General features: G+C 35.9%; 1 protein-coding gene across 1 annotated transcript; it reads left to right on the top strand.

The window, feature by feature from the left end:
- The first annotated feature begins 10,374 nt into the window (after positions 1–10,374).
- Positions 10,375–12,956, top strand: LOC112767463 (7-deoxyloganetin glucosyltransferase-like). The gene is made up of 3 exons (XM_025813318.3): positions 10,375–11,060; positions 11,305–11,880; positions 12,461–12,956. The coding sequence occupies exons 1-3, from the start codon at positions 10,550–10,552 to the stop codon at positions 12,835–12,837; spliced, it is 1,464 nt and encodes a 487-aa protein (XP_025669103.1). The 5' UTR covers positions 10,375–10,549; the 3' UTR covers positions 12,838–12,956.
- Positions 12,957–24,346: the final 11,390 nt, after the last annotated feature.

The raw sequence follows: 24,346 nt of genomic DNA, 5'->3' as shown, positions 1-24,346 counted from the left end.
ACCACCCCACCATTAACTCACTCTTACCCCCTTCTCTCTCCTCTTTCACCCACTTTTCTATCCACATTCATCCATTCCATCACCTAGTGGTGGAACCAGAAATTTCATAAGAGGGGCCAATTAAATATAAATATAACAAAAATTAACAAAAATGTTGCTCGACGATGCTTCATCGAACTAAAATCATCAATTATCATCTCTGAAGTGAATTTTGAAGCAATCTCATTTTCAATATATACAATCATATAATCTGCTAAAAATTCATCTTCCATATTGTTTCGAAGCCTTATTTTAATAATATTCATAGCTGAAAAGGCCCGTTCAGTTGTTGCTGTTGTCACAGGAAGAGTCAAAACAGGACGAATTAAGCTATCAATTAAAGGATATATATTTAATTTTCCTGTCTCTGTCAATTTTTGACACAATTTAGCAATAGTAGACAAATTCTGAAAATCTGGAGCTTTAACCACATCAAGTTCATAATGTTGTAACTCATAATCCAATTGAATCTTTTCTTGCTCAGAAAAATCTAAAGAATAGAAATTCTTTGTAAGATTGCATATGTTGCAAACACTGAATAACTTGAAAGCATCTTTAGGATCCAAAGATGTACTCAATATGAGGAGCTCGGTTGCTTGCTCACTAAATCTACTATTTAGCTATTTCAATTGAAAATCTATCACGCTAGTAAAAATGTCGACACGGTAGTGGTGTTCAACAGTGACAACATCTTGTTTACGACGAGACCGAATTATGTCACTAAAAGAAGCACCCATATCAGGTATCTGAATAGCATGATCATTGCAGAAAGAACTAACTTTCTCCAAAAGTGCTCCCCAACTATTATCTCTTAACTATTGAATTAATGACTTTGTACTAGAAACCAGATGCATAGCATTCAAAATGTCTTGAGATTTTTGTTGCAATGCTTGACAAAGTTTATCAGTGATTCCCATGATTTCTTTCATCATATGCAAAATGAAAACAAAATCAAATGATAATAAAGATTTAAGAGCATAAGTAGCATCACCACGTTGAGAATATGTAGATCCATTAGTAGCCAAATCTTCCAAAACTGAAGTTGTTGCTCCAAACATACGTAAAAGGCTACAAATTGAGTTGAAGTGAGAGCTCCATCTGGTATCTCCTGATCTTTTTAATATGCCAATTTGATTAGCTCCCCTTCCTGTTTCAATTTGATTAGTTGCAACTAAATGGGAAATTTCAGTTGCATAAGTAGATCGTAATTCATCATTGCATTTGCAAGAAGAGCACACAACATTGATAATATTACTCAAACTTTGGAAAAAAGCATAAACATCAACAACTTCTTTAGCTGCAGCATCTTATACCCTTTTTCTAGTTGGTTTTACATTATTTTTAGTTAGATTTCAATTATTTTTACTTGATTTTTGTGCAAAATTCGCCTTTGGATGCTACTTTGAGTTTTTCTTGTCTTTTTATACTTTTAGGTGAAATTCGGAGCAGTTTAGAGAAGTCTGGAGCAAGAAACGAAAATGCTGTCAGCTCCCCCCTGGGCGCTAAATGCCCAACCTGGCGTTCAATACCAGCAAGGGGGCATGAAGTTAGAGGCACGCTTCCTTTCTGGGCGTTCAACGCCCAATCCTGGCGTTGAATGCCAGCTTGCTGTCCGTTTCACACAACAATTGGGCCTCAAAGTGGATTTTAGCACTTATTAGTCTTATCTTATTTTATCTTTGTAATTTTTAATTTAAAATAATATCTTTTAGGTTTATCATTTATTATTAGGTTAGTATTTAAGGAGAATATCACTTAGGTCTTAGGAATCTTCCTCCCCCCGCACTTTTGAGAATCCTATTTTCTTTGAAAGTTATGAGCAATTAAACCTCTTGGTTAAGGTTAGGAGCTATGTTTATTTCTATGGATTAATATTATTACTTTTCTATTTTAATATATGTTTGATTCAATTCTAAGGTGTGTCTCATTCTTAATCTAATGAAACTGGGTGGAACGGAAGTATGACCTGTTTTTCTTAATGAGTTCTCGTGATACTCTGACCAAGGTCGCCTGAACTACAGCTTGAGAACACACCTCCTAGATGGATAATCCACAACCTGTTGGGGACATAGGAACATCTGTTCACCCGGGATCTGGGGTGATTAGGGCCTTTGTGGTATAAACTAGTTTTTTGAACTTCACCTCTAATTCAAATTGAATGACCACGGAAGTGGCGTTTGATGAGGATCAGAGGAGATTAAATTGCTAACAAATTAGGGTTTAATCACTTACAGTTTGCCATAGAATGAATCATTCATTGTTAAAATAGTTATTACACCTACCTTTAATTGTTCTCTTTAATATCTTGTTTTATGTGCTTTCAACAACAACCATCCTTTACTGTTGCCTAACTATGCCCAGCAAGATAACTATTACTTGCTCAATCCGACAATTCTTATGGGATCGACCCTCACTCACCTGAGGTATTACTTGGATGACCCGGTGCACTTGCCGGTAAAGTTGTGCGAGTTCTAATTTCGTGCACCACTTACTCGGGATACAACCAAATCCCGATGTACAAGTCGGACCAGGAGAAAACTTCGTTCATAACTCCAAAAGTTAACTATTGCTACATAGTGATGCATTTTGGGTTAAAGAATGCTAGAGCCAGGTACCAGAGGCTGATGAATAAAGTGTTCTCTTTCCATCTGGGAGAACTCATTGAAGTAAATGTAGACGACATGCTCGTCAAATCCAAATAGAACTTAACACTGCTATCCGACCTCTTTGAGGTGTTCTCTACAATAAAGAAGCATGGGATGAGGCTAAAACCCTCAAAATGCACCTTTGTAGTAGAATCGAAAAAGTCTTGGGTTTCATGCTAACTCAGAGAGGCATAGAAGTAAACCCGGATAAATGTCAAGCCATACTCAACATGAAGAGCCCGACCTGTCTTAAAGAGGTCCAACAATTGAATAGAAGGTTAGCAGCTCTATCCAGGTTCCTAGTAGGATCCGCTCTGAAATCACTACCCTTATATTCCATACTCAGAAAGGGGAAGCTTTTCGAGTGGACTCCAGAATATGAGTAGTCCTTCCAAGACTTCAAAGCCTTCCTAGGTCAACCGCTCATACTTACCCGACCTGTTAAGGGTGAAGAACTCGTATTGTACTTAGCAATAACAAACCGAGCTATAGCTTCGTCTTTGATCCGTGAATACACAAAGGGATAGCAGCCTATAAAGTTCACGTATCAAGGAAAGAGATGAATTATCAAAAAAATAGAGAAGTTCGTATATGCCCTTATCCTCACCTCTCGATGGCTCTGGCCTTATTTTCAAGCCCACACTATAAAGGTTCGTATTAACCAACGAATGAAATACATACTGTAAAAGACGGACCTGGCAGGGCGAATGTTGCATAGGCTGTAGAATTGTCCAAATTCGACATAAAGTATGAAACTCGGACAGCCATCAAGTCCCAGTATTGCTAATTTTGTTGCCGAGTATACAGAAACCCAAGGAAGCCCAAGTACATGGAGCATATTTGTAGACTGGTCGTCAAATAAAGTTGGCAGTGGGATAGGAGTTATGCTAGAAAGCGACCAAGAAACTCAGATAGAACTCTCATTGAGGTTCGAGTTTCCAGCTTCTAATAACCAAGCAGAATATGAAGTCCTGCTTGCTGGCTTGAAGCTGGCCAAAGAAGTGGGAGCAAAAAAGCTGATAGTGTTCAGTGGCTCTCAAGTGATAACTTCACAGATTAACGGTACCTATCAAGCCAAAGACTCCACTATGAAAAGGTACTTGGATGAAGTAAAAAAGCAGCTAACGCACTTCTTAGAAGGAGAGGTCCGACATATAGCCCGGGAATCAAACACCCGAGCTAATGCCCTCTCAAAATTAGCCAGCACCAAGCCAGGAGGTAACAATAGAAGCCTAATCCAGGAAATCCTGCAAGCACCATCAATATCAAAAGGGGAAGACAATCCAGAGGCAATGACCATATCCAATCAAAATTTGGGGTGGATGACTCCTATAATCAACTATTTTAAATTCAACGTCCTCCCTAAGAACGAGAAGGAGGCCAGGAGACTCATAAAGGAAGCACAAAATTACACACTGGTCCATAATGTCTTATACAAAAGAAGGATATCAATATCCCTCTTGAAGTGCGTTCCGACTTCTAACCCTAAGGAGGTCTTAGAGCAAGTACACAATGGCATATGTGGGAATCACTTGGGAGCTCGGTCACTAGCCAAAAAAGTGATTCGAGCCAGCTTCTTCTGGTCGACCTTACAAAGGGAGGCAACTGAGTTTGTCAAAAAATGCCCGCCTTCCCAGTAGCATGCCAACTTTCATGTTGCGCCTCTTGAAGAGCTTATTAGTGTCACCTCACCATGGCCATTTGCAAAATGAGGCCTTGACCTCCTAGGACCATTTCCTCATGCTCCAGGTCAAGTTAAATACCTTATAGTGGGGATTGACTACTTCACTAAATGGATCGAGGCAGAAACACTAGCAACCATCACTGCCCAAAGAAGTCGGAAGTTCTTTTACAAGAACATTATCATAAGGTTTGGAGTACCCGACTCCATCAACACTGATAATGAAACTCATTTTACTGACTCAACCTTCAAAAATTTGGTGGCCGACTTAAAAATAAAGCACCAATTCACATCGGTCGAACATCCTCAAGCCAATAGACAAGCTGAAGCTGCCAACAAGGTCATACTGGCCGGGTTGAAATGTCGATTACAAGAGGTAAAGGGGGCATGGGCAGAGGAGGTCCCTCAAGTTCTATGGGCATATTGGACAACCCCGCATTCCACGACAGGGGAGTCACCTTTCCGACTTGCTTATGGGATAGAAGCCATGATCCCTATAGAAATTGCTGAAGAATCTCCTAGGGTCATATTCTACAATGAAGGGGCCAATACCCGTGCACAAAAGGAAGAGCTCGACCTCCTTCCAGAAGTCCGAGAACGAGCTCAGATTAGAGAATGGGCACTAAAACAAAGGATGGCCCTACAGTATAATTAGAAGGGTATCAGGAGAAGTTTCATTACCAACAACCTCGCTGATCCAAAATGACATCAGAGTTCAGAAGCCGGGCGATGGGAAGCTAGCAGAAAATTAGAAAGGACCCTACAAATTGTTGAAGTCTTAGAAAAATGTTACTACAAAGTGTCCGACCTCCAAGGGTGGGAGCTCCCGAGGTCGTGGCATACGTGTAACCTAAGAAAGTACTACTGCTAGGTAGCGCACCTTGTTTCCTGGTGTACTCTTTTTCCCAACCTTAGGATTTTTTCTTAAAAAAGGTATTTTTTTAAAGGGGGTTTTAATGAGACACCAAAGCAAGGACTAAGGGTATTCAAGCCCTTACTGCATAAGTTTATATAAGGAAATTCTTGTTTATTAATAAAGTTCTTATTTCTTTCTTTAAAAGTTTCTTATCAAAAACACATTAAGTTAAGCTCGACAAACCGCGAAAATCATTGCCCGACCTAAGACAATCGGCAAGATGAAGCGACGAGGTACAAATTAATGTAAGAAATTATATAAACAATTCGTGAAAACCAACCTCAACACGGCGGACAAAAACGAAGTGTAGAAGTAACTTAACAAAGTCTGACTACACGAAGTCGGAATTAGGAAAGGAAACACATAAATAAATTCGCTATTTATCACAAAAAATTGCCAAGATAAGAAATCTAGCAACTATATTTGGCTTTTAAGACCTAGCTTCATTTACTTAAAGGCATAAAAGTTCTTAAAAGTCCCAAAAAAGTAACTCGAATACAACTTTAAAAAGTTGTTAGAAATGCAACTGTAATAAAAGTAAAGTATTCAAAAAAGTTACTAAGCTATTACAAAGGAAAGTGTTCTAAGACCCACAAGTCGGGTAATCTTCAAAAAGTCACAAAACAAAAACAACTTAAGGACCAGCGCCAACTAGCGGATTAAGATCCTCACCAGTCTCGACATCCTTACCTCGGACAGGAGGAGTCGGAGGATGCACTGAGACTGGGACAGTCGGGATAGGACCAGGAGGCAAAGAAGGGGCTTCAACATTCAGGACCTCGGGCTAAACCTCCAGAATATTAGAGGTTTGCCCGGTTTGAGTCTTCGAATCGGGCAAAGCACCCTCCTCCTCGTCCTTGGGGGATCGTAAGATCTTTCCATCCACAACAATGTTGTCCTGACTGAACAAGGATAGATCAACCCCAGAAGCCAAGACCTGGATCTGAGGCTTCAAGTTCTCAAACATTTCATCCATCCCGATGACCACGGACTCCTGAAGGGAAGCATACTATTCTCAGAAAGATTTTAACTCTTCTTGAAGGTTGAGCTTCTACCCGTAGACCCGGGTATAGCTTTCCTCATAGCAGCCGTCTTAGGGGTCATAGTATCTGTCAAACAAGAGCAAAAACACATTAGAAAAACAAAATACAACTAAAAAATTATAAAAGTTAAAGGTCGGGAGACTACCTAGCTCGGACCGAAGCTGACCGGGGTCCCCTAAGAATCTCTTTGTGTCCAAGTAAGGAGCTCGGCCCTAGCACTATTGCAACACATTTACAAAATATTTTTCCACCTCATCTAGGCTATCTACACTGTACTTAGCTATAACAGGCTCTTCTTGCCAGTACAAAGGAAAAGAAGGCTCTTTATTCTCATTTAAATAGAAAGACCAGGTGCCCTCTACAGCTCGGATCTTAAAAAATTAGTTCTTAAAATCGTGAAAAGACTCATCAAAGATAGAAAATCCTTTCTTACCCTGAACAGCGCGGAAAGAGAACTAAGAAGCCTTCCCTTTCAACGTCCCGGGTTTGGTCAAAACGAACAAGTAAAAGAAGACCTTAGAAGAAGGTCAGACATCAAGTTCTCGGCAGAGAAGCTGAAAAATCTTTAAGAAGGTCCAGAAATTCGGATGAAGTTGAGAAGGAGCAACATTACAAGCCCAAAGAATATTGGATTCAAAATCGGTAAAAGGGAGTGAAACGCCTAACTTTGAAAAAAAGCAATCGTAGGCGTAAAAGAAAGGGCGTTCCGAGTTATCTAGAAGAGGAAAACATATTCTCTCTTCGGGATCAGACACTACTAGCTTGTAATTTCTCTCATCCTCTCTGTTCTCACAAATTTTATGGTGTCTATGGAACTCCTTCTAATATTGCTTATCAACTATGGGGACACAAGAAAGAATAGAGGTATCTACTCAATTAAGGAGACTAGGAGGAGCTTTAGTCGACATACTGAGAACAATAGAGCGCGACATAAAAACTATACCTACAAATGCAAAGTGAAGAAGCCATTACTAAAAGAGCTCAGACGTCGTCCAAAAGAAGTCGGGTAACAACCAACGAAACCAAAAAAGGCAATTTCAAAAATTTGCTACATACAGAATGAGTCGAAATGATGTCCCTCCTATACTACTATAGTAACATTATCGCATAGTCGTAACACCATTGGGGAAACACAAATGCAACCAAACAAACAATGAAAATTTTGGCAAAATTCAGAATTCCTCAAAATGATCTCAAGCAACAATCAAACGACAATAAACAGTTTCAAACAACTACAGTTCTACAAAATGGCAGATACACATCCAACACTCTATGTCGGTCTCGATCGATGAAGAAGACCGAAAGACTTATTAGCAAAATTAAAGCAACAACAGTTAAAAGCAACTCCAAGAATAAAAAAACAAACATATCAACATCGATGACATTTTTTCAAGGGACCACTCAAAACAGTCTTAAGCAAATAAATCACAAAAGATTGTCAAAAAGATAAGACACCAACCTTGATGAAAGTCAGAAGGGAGAGGGGCACGTCAAGCGGCAAAGTCACGGACGATCCTCTTCGTTAAATGCAAGCCAAGACGAAGAAAGTCTTGGGAAAGGAATCTCAAAAGTGAACGAAGCAGAAAAATCTTTACGGTAAGAAAAGGTTCTCTGTGAAAGAAGAAAGCGAAGAGAAAAGCAATAGAAGATCTTTTCAGGAATGTAAAAAGGGAGTAGAAGAAGGGACAAGGTGCTTTTATAAGAAACAAGGGGCAAAAAATTCTTCTTAACTCCTCTTTAAAAACGTGCGCAAATCCCAAGAAAAACTACCGTGCATTAAAATAGGTAATGTTCAAATTTTTTGAAAACACGTCGGATATATGACCTTTAAAAGCAGAATACCCGACGTCAAATCAAAGGGCCACGAATTATTAGAGTCCGACCTCTTGAAAGTTTGGGACTCAAGCAGGGACACTGTTCATACCCTGCCCCAACAAATAAAGGCAGACCCAATAACGAAGAAAGGCCCACCAAAAGAGGTGGCCTCTATAGCATACCTGACCTCTTTAAATAGGTCGGGCATAATGAAGGAGCTTAGCTCTACCTATCCAAATAGGTAACTGCCTCCACAGATTTTTTCCACTATCTCTATCTTCTCTAAAAGATAGGTCTCAACAACTCCCAAGACAACATAAAGCATAAAGGGAACGAATATCCATCCATAAAAGTGGAATTACTCCAATAAATGTGGTTAAAATTTTATTATAAATACATTAATATCCCTCAAGTATAATTTATGTTTTAATCTACAAAAAAATTGCATAAAATCCTTATTAACTTAAGTATTAGAATCTCTTGTAAGTATCACTCTCCATCTTCTCAGAAAAAACTCGGACTACAATAACTCAACACTAAACAAGTTAAATGTTGTCTTATAAAAAATTTAGACCTCACATTTAGGTCCAAATGAACGTTCTAGATAATTTTTGAAATAGGATTCTTTTTTATAAATTCGAACGATTAAGGATTAGTTCGCACGTGGTAGTTGCGCAAGTATAAAAGGTGTATAAGCTAGTTAGTTAGGATAGACCTGTGTGTATAAATACACCTGAATATATAGCAATGAATGTAAGTACAATTACTTCCATCAATTACATCTAACTACGTGCTTCCTACTCTATCACCCCGCTCCTTTTTCTCTCTCTTTTCTGGATTTTTCAGACCACGTGATAGAGGCTCTTTAAGACATTAAAATAAAAATATAGAAATACAAAATTATATTTAATAAATAAGATACGAATATAAATATTATATTTAAAAATATTAAATTAATTTATTTTAATAAAAAATATTAAAAGACTAATAAATAATATAATTTATTTTTTTTATTTTTATTTATTTTTTATAATTATATATATTTTTTAAATTTTTTGAAATAAAAAAATAAAAAAAATTAAATTTTTATAATTTATTTTAATTTATCATCAAACAAAATATAAAAATATTAATTTTTATATTTTTATTTTTTATATTTTATTTTTATTATCTTATCTTATCATATTTTTAAAATTAAACTGTCTTTGAGCTTTTTGGCTATATGGTTCATTACACATTGTCTCTATAAAAACTACACAAACTAAAGTGGAAAACCTGTATTCCTATATATAGTGATCATATAAAACATGGTTGATTTTTAAAAAGAATTGCTTATTTTAATGAGAAATTTTAGGTGATGAATATTTTTTGAATTTTATTTTATATTTAAACTAACACTAACTAACTTATTTTTTTAATACTAAATGTGTTAGCTTTCTAGCATTATCTTATTTTCATTTTCTAAACTGTTTTCATGAAAGTCAAATCGGTTAAATTACAAAAAAAATAATGAAAATTTGTGGCTAGAGTTTATCACATTATGTAATCATATATTGGTATGTTTATCAAGTATTAAATCAAGTTGTCAACTTATTATGCTAGAACTTTATAGAAATATTATTAGTTGGAATTGATTAAAAAATGACTTAGTAATTAAAAAAATTAGCATATTTAAGTCTATAAATAAGCATAATATGTAATTATATCATTCAAACGAAGTTCATAAATTAATATAAATTTAAATTGAAAGTCTTTACTTTTTTTTATTAGAAAAGTTAATAGAAAATGGAGATATGTCTTAATGTTATAGTGTAGTTCTTTTTCAATATATTATTATATTATTGTTGAAAAAAAATATACCAAAATTGTATTATGTTATATTATCGTTAGATGTTTATGTGAGTGAGCAAACTTGGTATAAATTCTTGTGGAATTTATATTTACATAAACGGTGGTAATGATGAAAATATTTTTATGTTTTTAAAGAAGGGTGAATTCATTACTTTGTGTGTTTTTGTATTTAGATTTTAGAGAGTCAGTCAAAGAATATTACCTGAAAGGTAAAAACTCAAGTAAAGTCGACTTTACGTGAAGTTGATATTAAGAGTCGTTAGATGATTTGACTGAATTTTTATCTAACAGTTCTCAGATATCAACTTCGCATGAAGTTGACTGCACCTGAGTTTTCATCTAGCTGAAAACAATATATATTTTGGAGCTAAGTCAACTACGTGCATTATTGTTCAACTTTCAACTTTGTGATTAAACTAATTAACGATACTATTATATGTATATAACCCAGAAGGTTTTAGTCTTCCTTAAGCAACAAGAATCACTGAATTAGTGAGTTTAATTAATTCTTTTTTGACTCAGCAGAATCAAGCTAAGCAAGACAAAGAGAAAGAAGAAGATGATGAATTCATTGAAGCCTCATCATGCAGTTTGCATACCATACCCAGCACAAGGCCACATAAGCCCAATGATCAAACTAGCAAAGCTTCTTCACTTCAATGGTTTCAACATCACTTTCGTCAACACAGAGTTCAATCACAAGCGCCTTCTAAGATCTAACGGTCCTGATTTCCTTAGTGACCATCACAACCCTTTCTTTCGTTTCAATACAATCCCTGATGGTCTACCTGAGTCCGATGTGGACGCCACACAGGATACTCCCACCCTCTGTGAGTCGCTTAGAAGAAATTGCTTAGCTCCATTTAGGAACCTCTTGTTCAAACTTAACAGCACCGTGGATGCTCCTCCAGTTTCTTGCATAGTCTCTGATGGTGTCATGAGCTTTACCTTAATTGCTGCCGAAGAATTGGGAATTCCTGAGGTGCTTTTTTGGACTATGAGTGCTTCTGGGTTCTTGTGTTACCTTCACTGTGATCAACTAATTGAAAAGGGGATAACACCCTTCAAAGGTACATAGTAATGAATAAATTAAGGTGGAAACTCAGGTGCAGTCGACTTCAAGTGAAGTTGATAGATGAGAGCCGTTAGGTGGTTTGACTGATTTGACTAAATTTTCATCTAACCGCTCTCAACTATCAACTTCACGTAAAGTCGACTACACCTGAATTTCCACCGTAAATTAATTGTAATATTGATCATATAAGCTTTGAATAAATCATGTATATATGTTAAGTACATATGTTTGAGTTGCAGATGCGAGTTATTTAACAAATGATGAGTATTTGGAGAGAAATACCATCGATTGGATACCAGGCATCAAAGAATTAAGGTTAAGAGATGTTCCCAGCTTCATCAAAACCACAGACCCAGATGACATTATGCTACAAGTTTTGCTTGAAGAAGTTGGCAGAACTAAGGAATCAAATTGCCCAATCATTCTCAACACATTTGATGCATTAGAGCATGATGCCTTGGAAGCAATTTCATCCATTTTGCCTCCACCTATCTACACCATTGGTCCCTTAAATTCACTCTCCAAACACATCATACATGATAAGGATTACATGAACACTGTGGGATGCAACCTGTGGAAGGAGGAACGAGAGTGTCTTAAATGGCTTGAAACCAAGGATCCAAACTCTGTGATTTACGTGAACTTTGGGAGCATCACGATTATGACGAGTGAGCAATTGGTTGAGTTTGCATGGGGACTCGCTAACAGCAACCATTCTTTCTTGTGGGTCATAAGACCGGATCTGGTCGCCGGCGACAACGCAGTTCTTACTCAAGAGTTCGTTACAGAGACAGAGAACAGAGGCATGTTATCAGGTTGGTACCAACTACGGTGACAACTCATTGCAGTTGTTTTGGTGAGAAATTAATAGCTAAAAATTTTTACAATACAATTTAGTCAAATATATCTACTCGTATTATATTATAGTTCTTAATTATTAACTTTGTACAATATAAACTGCATATTAATTTCTACCACTATTTATTTATTGGGTTTCACTCCATCATTAGTATAAAATATAAGAAACATTTCAAGTGCATGGAGAGTATCGGTGTTCCAGTTATTTTAACCGTTGATCTGAATTATAAAAATTATATATACATTAATTGAAATCAACGGTTAAAACAATTGGTGCACCAGTACTCCCTGATGCACTTAAAATATTTCCTAAAATATATATTAGAATATAATTACACATTAAAAATAAATTAAATTATATATGTATTTATATACAAATATATTGATAACTAATTTTAGTCACTAATTTTAGTATACAAATATTTTTTTTTTGTTATCTGTGTGTTTATTGGGTTATATACAAATGAAAAGTGGCCTTTGTGCCTGTTGGAATTCTAGTATTAATAAAATTTTCTAAGTCCATGACTGAATACACAGGTTGGTGTCCTCAAGAGGAAGTGCTGGGTCACCCTGCAATTGGAGGATTCTTGACACACAGTGGTTGGAATTCAACCGTGGAGAGCTTGAGTAGCGGCGTGCCAATGATATGTTGGCCTTTTTTCTCGGAGCAACCGACAAACTGTCGATTTTGTTGCAAGGAATGGGGTGTTGGGTTGGAGATAGAAGGTGGTGTGGTGAGGGAGAGAGTTGAAAAGCTTGTGAGGGAGTTGATGGAGGGAGAGAAGGGGAAGGAGTTGACCAAGAAAGCCTTGGAATGGAAGATACTTGCACAAGATTCCACTACTCGTGAGAATGGGTCTTCTTTTATGAATTTTGATAAACTTGTTCGTCATCTTCTTGGTGGCGATAATTAAGTGACAACTTGTATGCTTTAATTTGGATTTTCTTTTGTTTCCTTGTCCCATTCAAAGTTGCGTTTGGATTTATTACTTGTTTAGGGGCTGTTCTTTTGATAAAAAAAATATTTTTTTTATTTTTTAATGTGTTTGACAATTTTTCGGTTTTAAAAAAAATATTAAAAAAATAAAAAATATTTTTTTTGAGAAGCTATAATTTATATCTTTTTAAAAAAAAAAATTAAAAAAAGATGTTTTTTATATAATAAATAAATAAAAAAGTACTTTTATATTATACATAAACATAATTGATAGATAAAAAGATTTTTTTGCATGAGATACCCAAACATAAAATTACTTTTACTTTTTCATAAGATCTTTTAAAAAAATAACTAAAAAAATTTTTTTTCTTAAAAGCTCACCCAAACAAACCCTTAAAAAAAGTTATTTATCCTTTAACTTTCAGTTATTATATATAATTAATTAATTAAATTAATTTCTAAGAATACAACTTCTGATTTTATAGAAAAATATCATTAGATTTAAATACAACTTCTAATAATAAGAATTATGTTGTGATAAGATAAGATTGCCTGAGGTGGATGTCCATTTTTCATAAGGTTTAAGTTTTCAAGAGAAATTACATTTAATAAGATTTGAAAACATAACCTTATATATATATATATATATATATATATATATATATATATATATATATATATATATATATATAAATAGAGGCTTAAGCCTTGACGAGATACACAACAACATAAATAAAAGCACTTCTCTCTCTTTTCTCTCCATATTCTACTAATACAATATCAATATATTATAATAGTATTGGTGAATATTAATATTAGAGTCTTCTATTTATACATATTTATTTTATATTTTATTATGTCTTCCTTATTTATTTTACAACACGCTATCAGTACGAGACTCTGATCAAATTTTTGGAAGACTCAGGTAATAAATTTTTATTATGTCGAAACTCTCTTATTTTGAATTTAATGCTCTTGATATATTTGGAAACAACTATTTATCATAGATACTAGATGCTGAAATCCATCTTGATTCAATGGATCTTGAAGATACCATTAAGGCTGAAAATAATGTATCCCAAAAAGATAAAGTCAAGGCCATGATTTTCCTTCGTCGTCGTCTTGACGAAGGATTGAAAAATGAATATCTCACATTGAAAGATCTTGTAGATCTGTGGAAAGATCTTGCAGAAAGGTATAATTATTAAAAAACGGTGATACTTCCTCAAACCCGATATGAATAGACGCATTTGCGTCTACATGATTTTAAATCCATGAATGAATATAGTTCAGCAATGTTTCGAATCACCTCACGAATGAAATTATGTGGGGAAAAGATATATGATAATGATATGTTAGAGAAAACTTTCTCAACCTTTCATGTCTTGAATGTGCTCCTGCAACAGCAGTAACGAGAAAAATTATTTAAAAAATATTCTGAGTTAATTTCTTGCCTTCTTGTTGCTGAACGCAACAACAAGCTGCTTTTAAAAAGTCACGAAGCGCGCCCAGCTGGCGCCCCCTATTTCCTGAAGTAAATGCGGTAAATCATTACCTTAGAAGAGTAAATGGCAAGGCTTTAGTAACAAGAAAAATTATGGAAGAAAAAGGAATTATGTTCACAAGAAAGGATCTCACCAGAAGTGGGATAAAGAAAGAAACAATGGGCAAAATAAATCAATTGAGGATAAATATTTATGTTGTGGTGGAAAGGACCATTGATCGCATACCTATCATACCACAAGGCATCTAGTCGATCTTTATCAAGCATCTTTGAAAAAGGATGATAAAGAAAAGGAAACAAATTTTGTTTCAAATGATGCTGGAAATTACACCACTCATTATGATGTATCTAATTTCTTTGAGGATCTTGAAGGAAATATTGGCCATTTGATCAATGATAGAATAATTTAATATGAGATTGTTAAGTATTCATGTAAATAAATAATATAAAAAATCTTCTTGTTAAATTTTATTTTCTATGCATCTGAATTTCAAGTATGATGTATAATAAAATATTTATAAATTTCAAAATTAGTGAAAGTACCAAGATAATAATAATAAAATTTTTAGTATATACTATACTTCTTGAAAAAATATTTTCAATCAAGAAAATAATTTTATTGTGCAAATATTTCTACTCATTTTATTGTTATTTGTCTTTGAAAAAAAAATGGCAAGCATATATAATGAAGATGTATGCCTTGCGGATAGTGCAAGTTCGCACACCATTCTCAAAAGTACTATATACTTTACCCCTCTTGTGCCAAAAGAAGAATATGTTAATACTATTATTGGCTCAGACAATGTGATAGAAGGCTCCGAAAGAGCTATAATTTTATTTCCTGGAGGAACAAAATTTGTAATAAATAATGCACTATTGTCTACTAAGTCTCTAAGGAACTTATTGAGTTTCAAAAATATTCGCCGAAATGGATATCATATTGAAACAATGAATGAGGAAAATCATGAGTATTTATGTATCACAACTCATGATTTAAATAAAAAGGTTATATTAGAAAAGTTATCCTCACTTTCATCTGGGTTGTATTATACTAAAATTAGTGCAATTGAATCACATGCCATTATATACCAGAAGTTTACTAGCCCAGATGAACTTATAATTTGGCACGACCGATTGGGTCATCCGGAAACAACCATAATTCGGAGAATTATTGAAAACTCCCATGGACATTCACTAAAGAACCAGAAGATTCTTAAAACTAGTGAATTTTGTTGTGCTGTATGTTCTCGGAAAAAGTTAATTTTAAGGCCATCACCAGTAAAGATTGGATTTGAGTCTCCTGAATTTCTAGAAAGGATTTAAGGCGATATATGTGGACCTATTCATCCACAATGTGGATTTTTTAGATATTTTATGGTCCCAATAAACGCATCTTCGAGATGGTCACATGTGTGCTTATTGTCTTCTCGCAACCTGGCGTTTGCGTGATTACTAGCTCAAGTTATTTGATTAAAAGCACAGTTTCCATAAAATCCAATAAAAGCAATTCGTCTTGATAATGCTGGTGAATTTATTTCCCAAACCTTTGATGCTTATTGTATGGCTAATGGAATAAGTGTTGAACATCCAATAGCTCATATTCACACACAAAATGGGTTAGCAGAATCACTTATTAAACGCCTCCAATTAATTGTTAGACCCTTACTTATGAGAACAAATCTCCCAACTTCGGCTTGTGGGCATGCTATTTTATATGCCGCAGCACTTATTTGTTTGAGGCCAATGAGTTACCATCAATTCTCTCCTATGCAATTAGCTTTTGGCTAGCAGTCAAATATTTCCCATTTAAGAATATTCGGGTGTGCGATATATGTTCCCATTGCACAATCTTCTCGCATCAAAATGGGACCCAAAAAAAATTGGGGATATATGTTGGATATGATTCTCCCTCTATAGTAAGGTATCTTGAGATACAAATTGGGGATGTATTTAAAGCCTAATTTGCGGATTGTCATTTTGATGAATCAAAATTTCTAACATTAGGGGGAGAGAATAAGCTTCCTGAAAAGAAACTTAATTAGAATGCATCATCTTTGATGCATTTGGATCTTCGATCAGGGTAATGTGAATTAGAAGTTCAAAAAATTATACATTTACAAAGGATAGCAAATGAATTGACTGATGTATTTTCTGATACAAAGAGAATAACCAAATCTTATATATCAGCGAAAAATTTTCCAATTCGAATTGATGTCCCAGTAAGACTAGTGGCTACTGAAACAAATTCACGTCAGAAGCGTGGTAGACCGGTTGGTTCCAAAGACAAAAATCTCCGAAAAAGAAAAGAGGTAAATACTATTCCTGTTGAAAAAGACATAATAAGTAGTTGTCCAAAATTCTGATATAGTTTTAATGCTAGAAGACGTTCAAGTACCTGAAAATTGTGAAAATGACGAGATCTCGATAAATTATGTCTTTAACGAAAAGAAATGGGACCAAAATAAGACAATTGTCGATGAAATATTTGCATATAATGTTGCATTAAATATCATGTATGAAAGTAAGGATCTTGAGCCAAAAACAGTCGAAGAATGTCGACAAAGGAATGATTGACCAAAATAGGAAGAAGCCATGAAGGCTGAGTTAGACTCACTTGCAAAATGTGAAGTCTTTGGACTTGTAGTCCGTACACCAGAAGATGTAAAATCTGTTGGATATCGATGGGTATTTGTGAGAAAACGAAATAAGAAAAATGAAGTTGTGCGCTACAAAGCCCGACTTGTGGCACAAGTTTTTTCATAAAGGCCCGGTATAGATTATGAAGAAACGTATTTCTTGTAGTGGATGCAATAACATTGCATTATTTGGTCAGTTTATCCGCATACCATAAACTACATATGCATTTAATGGATGTGGTAACAACCTACTTATACGGATCATTGGATCGTGATATCTATATGAAAGTCCCTGAAGGACTAAAGATGTCTAAACCATTCAATGAATATTCGCAAGGCTTATACTCAGTTAAATTGCAAAGATCTTTATATGGTCTAAAGCAATCTGGACGAATGTGGTATAATCGTCTTACTGAGTATCTGGCCAAAAACGGATTCAAGAATGAGGATATCTACCCATGTGTTTTCATAAAGAAATTTGCATCTGGATTCATCATAATTGCTATGTACGTTGATGATTTAAATATCATTGGAACTCCTGAAGAGATTCCAACAATTATAAAAACTCTAAAAGAAGAGTTTGAGATGAAAGATCTTGGAAAGACTAAATTTTATCTCGACCTGCAGATCGAGCATACAAAAAATGAGATCTTCATTCATCAAACAACATACACAAAAAAGATCTTGAAGAGATTTTATATGGATAAGTCACATTCGTTAAGTACCCCAATGATTGTAAGATATTTGGATGTGGAAAAGGATCAATTCCGTCCTAAGGAAGAAAATGAAGATATTCTTGGTCTTGAAGTACCATATCTTAGTGCCATTGGAGCGCTAATATATCTTGCTAATAATACAAGACCCGATGTATCATTTGCTGTGAATTTACTAGCAAGATATAGTTCCTCCCCAACCAGAAGACATTGTGGTAGAATTAAACAAATTTTTCGATATCTTTATGGAACGTTGATATGGGATTGTTTTATCCATATGGATCCAAGTCACAATTAGTTAGCTATGTAGATGCTGGATACTTGTCTGATCCACATAAAGGGAGATCTCAAACAGGATACATGTTCACATATGGTGGTACAGCTATATCATGAAGGTCCACAAAATAGACGATTACAGCAACATCCTCTAATCATGCTGAAATACTAGCGATACATGAAGCTAGTCGCGAGTGTTTTTTATTCAGGAGTTTGATCCAATATATTCTATCATCATGTGAACTAATTGACCATAAGATAGCTCAACTTAAGGGTTTGAAGATAATACAGCAACTGTCCTGTTTGAAGATAATACAGCATGCATTTCTCAACTTAAGGGTGGATACATCAAAGGTGATAGAACAAAGCATATTTCTCCCAAATTCTTCTTCACTCATGATCTTCAAAATCAAGGGACAATTGATGTCCAACAGATCCGCTCAAGTGACAATCTGGCAAATTTGTTTACAAATTCACTCCCAAAATCCTCCTTTGAAAAATTGGTACATCAGATTGGGATGCGCCGATTTCGAGATATAAAATAATGTCGACAAGAGAGGGAGACTGTACTCTTTTTCCCTTGGTCAAATTTTTTTCCATTGGGTTTTTCTTGACAAAGTTTTTAATGAGGCAGTCCCCATCAAAGGATATTGTACTCTTTTTCCTTCACTAAAATTTTTTTTCCATTGAGTTTTTCTTTAGTAAGGTTTTAACGAGGCATAATCCTAAATGTTCATCCAAGAAGGAGTGTTGTGATAAGATAAGATAGCCTGAGGTGGATGCCTATTTTCCATAAGGTTTAAGTTTTCAAGAGAAATTGCATTTAATAAGGTCTGAAAACATAACCTTATGTATGTATATAAATAGAGGCTTAAGCCTCTTACGAGATACACAACAACATAAATAAAAGCACTTCTCTCTCTTTTCTCTCCATATTCTACTAATACAATATCAATATATTATAATAGTATTGGTGAATATTAATATTAAAGTCTTCATTTATACATATTTATTTTATATTTTATTATGTCTTCCTTATTTATTTTACAACAAATTATATATGACCGAATTATAAATGCAGGTAAATTTAATTTATGAATATGAATTAAAGGCTCTTCTTTTTTTTTTATAGAGTAAGAGAGGAGAAAAAAGGTTAATGAAACTCATATCATAATAACAAAGGTCTTGAATATTGTGATATTATGTGCCACCGTCATTATGAAGAGGAAACACCACACAACGTACAAATTTGGAAGTCATTGCTAACTGCAAAGTAAAGCAGATCTATGGCTGAATCTTTCTCTTTTTTTAGTTGGTTATTAAAAAACTGAATACATCATTCGATTCTCTCTCTCTCAATACATATATTCTGAAATACTTTAAGCCTAATACAAAGAATATGGTTCAAGAGTATGAGAAATTCTAATGAATCAGTTTAATGATTAAATATTTTTTTAAATTTTAAAAAAGATATTACAAAGAAAAAATTAAAATTCTTTGACGTCGGGACGTCATTTAGGTCACCAATCTTGGTGAGGCTAACAATCTCACTATAGTGAAAATAGCTAAAAGCCCACCTTGGTTGGCTAAGCCAAAAATGCACCTCTTACTCTCAAAGAGTCTAGAAGAAGATAAGCACACAGCTTATTTAAATATATAACTCAATCATATCAACTCATAAATAAAAAGGATACATACGCATATTTATACTAGTAGGGGAGGGGAAGCCTTTGAGTATTAGGCGATGTGGGACTAATTCATATGCATATTATAATAACATAACTAAACTTTACTACTTTAACTAATATTGCTAATAACCTAATAGATGCTCCTACATCATTCTTCCTGGGTTGGAAGAGGTTTGGTCTCATCTCCTATTGATTCTGCATCTTCTTCATAGTAAGGTGACAGATCAGCAACATTAAAAGTGGCAGATACTCCATAGTCTCCTGGAAGCTCAATCTTGTAAGCATTATCATTAATGCGCTCCAAGACTCTGAATGGTCCATCCGCTCGAGGAGACAATTTCCCGTGAGACTTAGGAAATCGTTCATTTCTCAGATGAATCCATACTAAATCTCCGACATTGAAAATATTTGGTCTCCTATGTTTGTTGGCTTGGGCCTCATACTGAACAGTCTGACGTAATATCTTCTGTCGTACCTCCTCGTGGAGCTTCTTAATTTGTTCAGCACGTTCATCAGCATTTGCACTATACTCTCGAGGAGTTGGTAACGGCGGAAGGTCTAAAGGACTCAGGGGTCGCTTGCCATATACCACCTCGAACGGACACCTCCCTGTTGTTTGACTAATGGAATTATTGTAGGAGAACTCGGCTTGTGGCAAAACAAGATCCCACTGGCGAGGGTGTTTTCCCACAAAACTTCGTAGCAAATTTCCCAAGCTTTTGTTGACCACTTCTGTTTGACCATCCGTTTGCGGATGACTAGCAGAGCTAAATTGTAGGTGAGTCCCTATTTTTCTCCATAAAGTCCTCCAGAAGTGACTCATGAACTTCACGTCTCGATCTGAAGTGATTGTTTGAGGAATACCATGCAAGCACACAACCTCTTTAAAGTACAAATGTGATATGTAGGAGGCATCATCTGTCTTATGACAAGGTACAGAATAAGCCATCTTTGAGAATCTGTCAACAACCACCATAACAGAATCCTTTTGCCTCTATATCCTAGGTAATCCCACGACGAAGTCCATGCTAACATCTTCCCACGGGGACTTCGGAACAGGCAACGGCTTGTACAAACCAGTGTTTTGATCTCCACTTTTAGCAATGTGACAAATGTAGCATCTCTGAATGTGACGAATGACATCCCGCTCAAGTTTTGGCCAATAGAATTTCTCTTTTATGAGAGCCAATGTCTTGTCCCTTCCAAAGTGTCATGCTAATCCTCCATTATGGGTCTCCCAGATAATTTATTGGCGTAGTGAACAACGGGGAATGCACAACTGATTGCCTTTGAAAAGATAACCTTCTTGAATGAAGAATTGTCGATAGGGTTGTTGCAAGCAGCACGTCTAGATTTCTCCGAAATCTTGATCTCCCTCATATAACTCCCTTACAATCTCAAAGCCAACAACATTAATTTGTAGAGTGGAAAGGAGAGTGTGTCGTCAGCTTAAGGCATCGGCAACCTTATTTTGAGTCATAGATTTATGCTTAAGGAGAAATGGAAAAGATTATAGAAACTCACTCCCAGTTGCATGGCGTCGATTCAACTTTTGTTGGGAGTTAATATGTTTAAGATCCTCGTGATCAGTATACAAGATGAACTCATTAGGCAATAGATAATGGCTTTAGTGGCTTTATGCTCGTATAATCGCATAAAACACCTTGTCATAAGTGGAATACTTCAATTTAGCGTCATTAAGCTTTTCACTGAAGAAAGCAATTGGTCGGCTTTCTTGAGAAAGTACAGCACCGAGACCAACATTTGAAGTGTCACAATCGACCTTAAACATGGAATCAAAGTTTGGAAGTGCAAGTACAGGAGCAATAGCAATCCTTTCCTTCAATGCCTCAAAACTCTGTTGCGCCTTAGCACTATATGTAAAGGTATCATGCTTAAGACATTTAGTAAGTGGAGCAGTAATAGAGCTAAAATTCTTGATGAATCGCCGATAGAACGAGGCTAATCCATGGAAGCTCCTTATATCATGCAACGTCTTTGGATTAGGCCAATTAACAATAGCATCAATTTTTCTATGATCCACCTCAATGCCTTGACTTGTCACAACATATCCCAGAAATATGACTCTATTCGTCAAGAAGTCACACTTCTTGAGATTAGCATATAGTTTTTGCTCTTGAAGTACCGCAAATACTTGACGTAGGTGGACTAGGTATTCATCATGATCCTTACTATATATTAAGATGTCATCAAAGTAAACAACAATAAACTTCCTAATGAGGGATCGGAATACCTGGTTCATCAAGCGCATGAAGGTGCTTGGTGCATTAGAGAGACCAAATGGCATAACAGCCCATTCGTACAATCCATCTTGTGTCTTGAAAGATGTCTTCCATTCATCACCAGGCCTCATATGGATTTGATGATAGCCACTCCTTAAATCAATCTTAGAGAAGATAACAACATCATGTAATTGATCCAGCAGATCATCAAGTCGGGGAATAGAGAACCTGTACTTGATGGTGACCTTATTCATAGCATGACTATCAATGCACATACGCCACGAACCATCTTTCTTTGGAACTAGCAGAGCAGGAACAGTGCAAGGACTAGCACTTTCTTTGACTAGGCCTTTGTCTAGGAGATGTTTTACTTGGCGTTGCAACTCGTCATGCTCCTTAGGACTCACACGATATGCTGGCTTGTTTGGGATCACCGAACCAGGGACAAAATCGATGGCATATTGAATATCTCGCATTGGTGGTAACCCGTTAGGGATCTCCTCAGGGACCACATCAGAAAATTCTTCAATTAAAGGCTTGACATCCTCATGCATGGACAAGGTCTCTTTGTTCTCCTCACAAATTAGTACAAAACACATGAAGTTAAACTTTCGATGAGTTTTGTTAAGGTCTAACCTTGTGATTAAGGACGACTCAACTTGCTTCTCGTACTCATCAGGTCTTAATGAAGTCAACACAATCTTTACTCCATCCTTGAAGAAGGAATACGTATTCTTGAACCCGTCGTGGGCAGCACGACAATCATATTGCCACGGACGTCCTAGCAATAAGTGACATGCGTCCATTGGGATGACATCACACCATACTTCATCTGTGTATTTACTCCCAATTGAAAATTGAATGCAACATCGCCTTGTTACTTTGACCTTATTCCCTCTTCTCAGCCACTGCAACTTATAAGGGTGAGGGTATTCCTTGGGTAGTGCACCTTGTGTGGAAAATGTTATGGCGGAGCCATCCTTCATCTTCAGTTAGCATGGAAGTGTTCAAAATAGAGTGAACTACCAAAGCTTCACCACAATCCGCTGGAACCTCCTCTTCAGCATCATACTCAATATCATCCTCCTTCTCAAACTCTTCACTTGGCTCTTCATGGTTTTCTTCTTCAATTAGAGTGATAACTCTTCGATTTGGGCAATCAACAGCAATATGCCCAAACCCTTGGCACTTGAAACACCTTCTGTTGGATTCAGTAGAGCGAGAAGAGTTGTGCTCCTTATTGGCTTGTGAAACTTTTAAAGGACTTACCTTAGAGGATTGTTGAGGAGTCCATTTCTTCTTTGGAAGATTAACCACCCCTCTCTCTTTTGAGAAGTGATTGTTCTTCTTCTGTGTTATTTGCCTTTTAACCTTCAACGCTAGTCTTGTGATATCATCTAATGTCCAGATTAGTTGTAGTTGAACAATGTTTGCAATGTCTTCATTAAGCCCTCCGAGGTAGCGAGCAACAGTTTGTTCTTCAGGCTCTTGAATGTCACACTTGATAAGAAACTCTTCAAACTCCATAGTGTATTCCTCCACGGTCAATGATTTTTGTTTCAAATTGTGAAATTTGATGAAAACTTCTTGCCTGTAGTGCTCTAGAAGGAACTTTTTCCTTAGTTCATTGCACATTTTATCCCATGTCTTGATCTTGCTCCATCCTTCTCTTTCTCGCTGACGCTTGAGATTATCCCACCATACTGACGCGTGCTTCTTTAACTTGATCGCCACAAGCTTCATACGCTTGTCATCTGGAATGTCTTTTAACTCGAATACTCTTTCCACTGTGCAAAGCCAGTCAATGAAATCAGTAGGTTGGAGTCTCCCTTCAAACTCAGGAATATCAATTTTGATTCCTAAGTCTTTAGCTTTGTGCGTTGTACTGTGCCGTACTCTTCGTGTGGACAAATCTTCAGATGAAGAAGAATAATGAAATAGATTTGTATTATCCTCTTCGCTAGAAGGACTGTCTTCAGTCTGGTTTCCATGATTATATTGAGCAGCTTCACATTTTACAAGTTGCTCTTGCAACTCTTTAACCTGACAGCGTAATTCCTCTACTTCAATTTTTTAAGTAGTTCTATGCTTTGGAGCCATCTTTTACTACTATGCAATGAGATTGATGCTTGGATGTTGATGTTGTGATGATGATGAGGATGCACCAATGATGATAATGATGGAAATGAACGAATATAATCACCAACAGAAATGGCATCAAAAGAAGAGAAAAGAACAATATTACCCGGAACTTCGCAGCAGACAATCCATACTGACGACGACTTGTACCAACAGCGAGAAAACCGCACTAAAGACCGTACCCACAAACCAAATAAATTTTTATTGGAGCAAGTCGAGGACTGACCTTTCTCTGATACCAAACTGATGCCGGGACATCGCTTGGGTCACCAATCTTGGCAAGGTTA

This window comes from Arachis hypogaea, chromosome 17, assembly GCF_003086295.3.
Source record: "Arachis hypogaea cultivar Tifrunner chromosome 17, arahy.Tifrunner.gnm2.J5K5, whole genome shotgun sequence".
Taxonomy (NCBI): domain Eukaryota; kingdom Viridiplantae; phylum Streptophyta; class Magnoliopsida; order Fabales; family Fabaceae; genus Arachis; species Arachis hypogaea.
This window is presented reverse-complemented; position numbering and strand designations above follow the sequence as displayed.